This window comes from Conger conger, chromosome 16 (genome assembly GCF_963514075.1).
Source record: "Conger conger chromosome 16, fConCon1.1, whole genome shotgun sequence".
NCBI classification, from domain to species: domain Eukaryota; kingdom Metazoa; phylum Chordata; class Actinopteri; order Anguilliformes; family Congridae; genus Conger; species Conger conger.
The window spans coordinates 34,534,952-34,537,499 of NC_083775.1; the positions used below are offsets into that span (position 1 = coordinate 34,534,952).

Genomic DNA, 2,548 nt, shown 5'->3' on the forward strand with positions numbered 1-2,548 from the left:
ATCAAACCAAATTTAGCTGCCTGTTTTCGTCAGACTTCCTGCCTGACTTCTCCACAATCTATAAATGGTAAGATTAGCCATAGTCTGAAACGGAGCCATTTAACCACAGCAACAAGGTGGAATTTACTGCAAATAATGTTTTCGAAACTCGGCACATGCGATAACCAACTTGCATATGAATAAAAATCCTATGAAGGCAGCGAGGGACTATGGTGTGTTGGTTCGTAAATCTCAAGACACACACGCTGCAGTTCTAGTACAAATTTCATTCAGAAATGTCCCGAGAGAATTTCCTGAACTGACTCATGTGCAACTGAACCCAGCTCTAGTGAAACCAACAAAGTAATTCCATAAAACATGCATGGCTACAAAAGTTTATTAGTTCATATCCAGTACAGAAAGAGCGGTTTGCATTAGGGACCCTGTGAGCATTACATGTACACTGAATAAAAAATAAAAATAAAAAAAGCTTTGTTTTCTGCATTTGAAAAGCTAGAGTAAGGGACAGTTTGGAGCTCTGGGGCCTCAACTCTGCACACATGCAAGCCAGGATTGATTTAAAGTGACCCACAGCAGTTGGTGGACTATCCACTGCATCAAGCAGCTGCAGTTGTGTGTCAAAAGCTTTTTACAGATTAAATGTATCCACATATTAAATGCAAACATTGACAGTGAGCTCAGAAGGAGGGGAGATGGCATGTACCTTTTCTCATTGCAATTACTTCCTGCCAATTTCGTCACCACGCCCCCTCTCCTTTTTCCCAACGGAAACCGCAGTTGGAATGGAATCCAGAAGATAGAACCACAGTATTATATAAAAATAAATTATTTTCATATCAGTTGCTTGGCATTTCTCATCAGAAATGTATTTCATGTACATGTAAAATGACAAAAGTAATAAATACATAATCTTGTGAGGACATACTTTTCATAAAAAAGGAGAGAAGAACAACACTAACACACCATTAAAAATGAAAAACCATGAAATGACACTATGCTTTGATTTCTTGTTAATGCAAAAATAATTTTAGAAAGAAAAATCTAAATTGCTGTTAAAGCACAATAATCCTGCTCAGCCAATGGCGAAAAACAAAATGGGAACGAAGAACCATCCAGATATTCCAGTGCCAGAAAAGAAAGGCAGCACCTTTGAAAAGCCATCATAGGATTCCTGTTTTTTTGCGGCTTCATAGCAGGACTAATCCCACAAAACTGACATAAATAAAAAAAAGTGCAGCTACATCCATGCATTTAAAAGGAACTCATTCACTCAGTACAATGTCCAAGACGCTCTAGTTCGGGATAGGACAGCGACCCAAACTCATCCTTATAGCCACTCATGCTTTCGTCAAATACAATTCTCCACACATCTTGCATCCCTTGGCACATGCATAAAAACATTGTATCCTTCAGCAACTTTATGCAAGTCAGCCCACTCTACAGGACTCTTTTCAGACTTAAATGCATTATTTATGCATAACTTGCAGAATATACAAGACTGTTACATTTAAAATAGTATTAGTTGCTTTAACTAGTTGCAGTAGATTCACATTATGGCAAAGCTGAGAAAAGAAACGAAGCAAACAAAACAAAAATGAAGAAACAAACAACACTGGCTCAAAGAAACAAACAGCTTTGATTACTCGTGTAGATTTCTCCAGTGTGCGCTCTACAGGCGGCCATCCTTCAGACGCTACAGGAGACTACAGCAGTGTGATCCCAACCTTTAAACTCCACCATGCAGTGTGGAGCTGAACAGAAAATGCTTTAATAACACTGGTCACCACAAGGCTCTCTCACACACAGGGGGACAGTTCTGAACAGGCCGTGGTGACGGGAAGCCAGGGGCCTCGGCTCAGGCGACCCGGAGGACAGCCGGTCCAGTTAGCTGTGGCTCTCGGTGCCGTTGGGGGTGAGCTTGGTCTTGTGCTCCACCCGCGGCCCCCGGGCCGAATACTGCACCAGCAGGAAGGGCTCCTTGGTCTCGCCGTCGCCCACGATGCTCTCCTCGTCCTCCGATTGGCCGATGCGCTGCAGGCGCAGGTAGCACCAGCAGCCCAGGATGAGGGCGCCCAGGGCGGCGATGGCGATGAGGGTGACGATGACCGTCACCACGCCCGTGGTGGGGCTGTGGTCCATGATGGACATGCCTGAGCGAGGCGCGGGAGGACGGGCAGGGCCCTCGGGCAGCGGGCGGGGCTGCGGTGGCCAGAGATGTGTCACTCTTGTTCTTCGGTTTCTTATAGGCCCCACAGCGCAACCTGGAACGGACACGGGAAAATTAATCCCGTTATGCTCACGGACGCATTTTTGACACAGCCTATGGTCAAACCAGGCTTGGTGTTCTAAATCAATTCTAAATCTAAATGCATAATATTCTATGAGGCCTTGGTGTTTGGTATAACAGAATTGTCAACACTGGTATGACAGAGTGCCAGGATGTGGATTTGCGATATGATGGCAAATTGTATTGGTATGTTTACTTAAAACACAGGACCGGAGTTCAACCGAAGCCTGGAAATGAGCATTTTGTTTTGCATTGAATAGG

General features: G+C 44.3%; 1 protein-coding gene across 1 annotated transcript; it reads right to left on the reverse strand.

Moving 5' to 3' along the window:
- Positions 1 to 360: 360 nt before the first annotated feature.
- On the reverse strand, positions 361 to 2,168 carry snn (stannin). Its single transcript, XM_061224684.1, has one exon. It carries the CDS (start codon positions 2,146 to 2,148, stop codon positions 1,885 to 1,887), a length of 264 nt encoding a protein of 87 aa, XP_061080668.1. The 5' UTR covers positions 2,149 to 2,168; the 3' UTR covers positions 361 to 1,884.
- Positions 2,169 to 2,548: the final 380 nt, after the last annotated feature.

What these genes read in the sequence shown, in the direction of transcription:
- snn (XM_061224684.1), bottom strand. Translation starts at nt 2,148, where the DNA reads ATGTCCATCATGGACCACAGCCCCACCACGGGCGTGGTGACGGTCATC.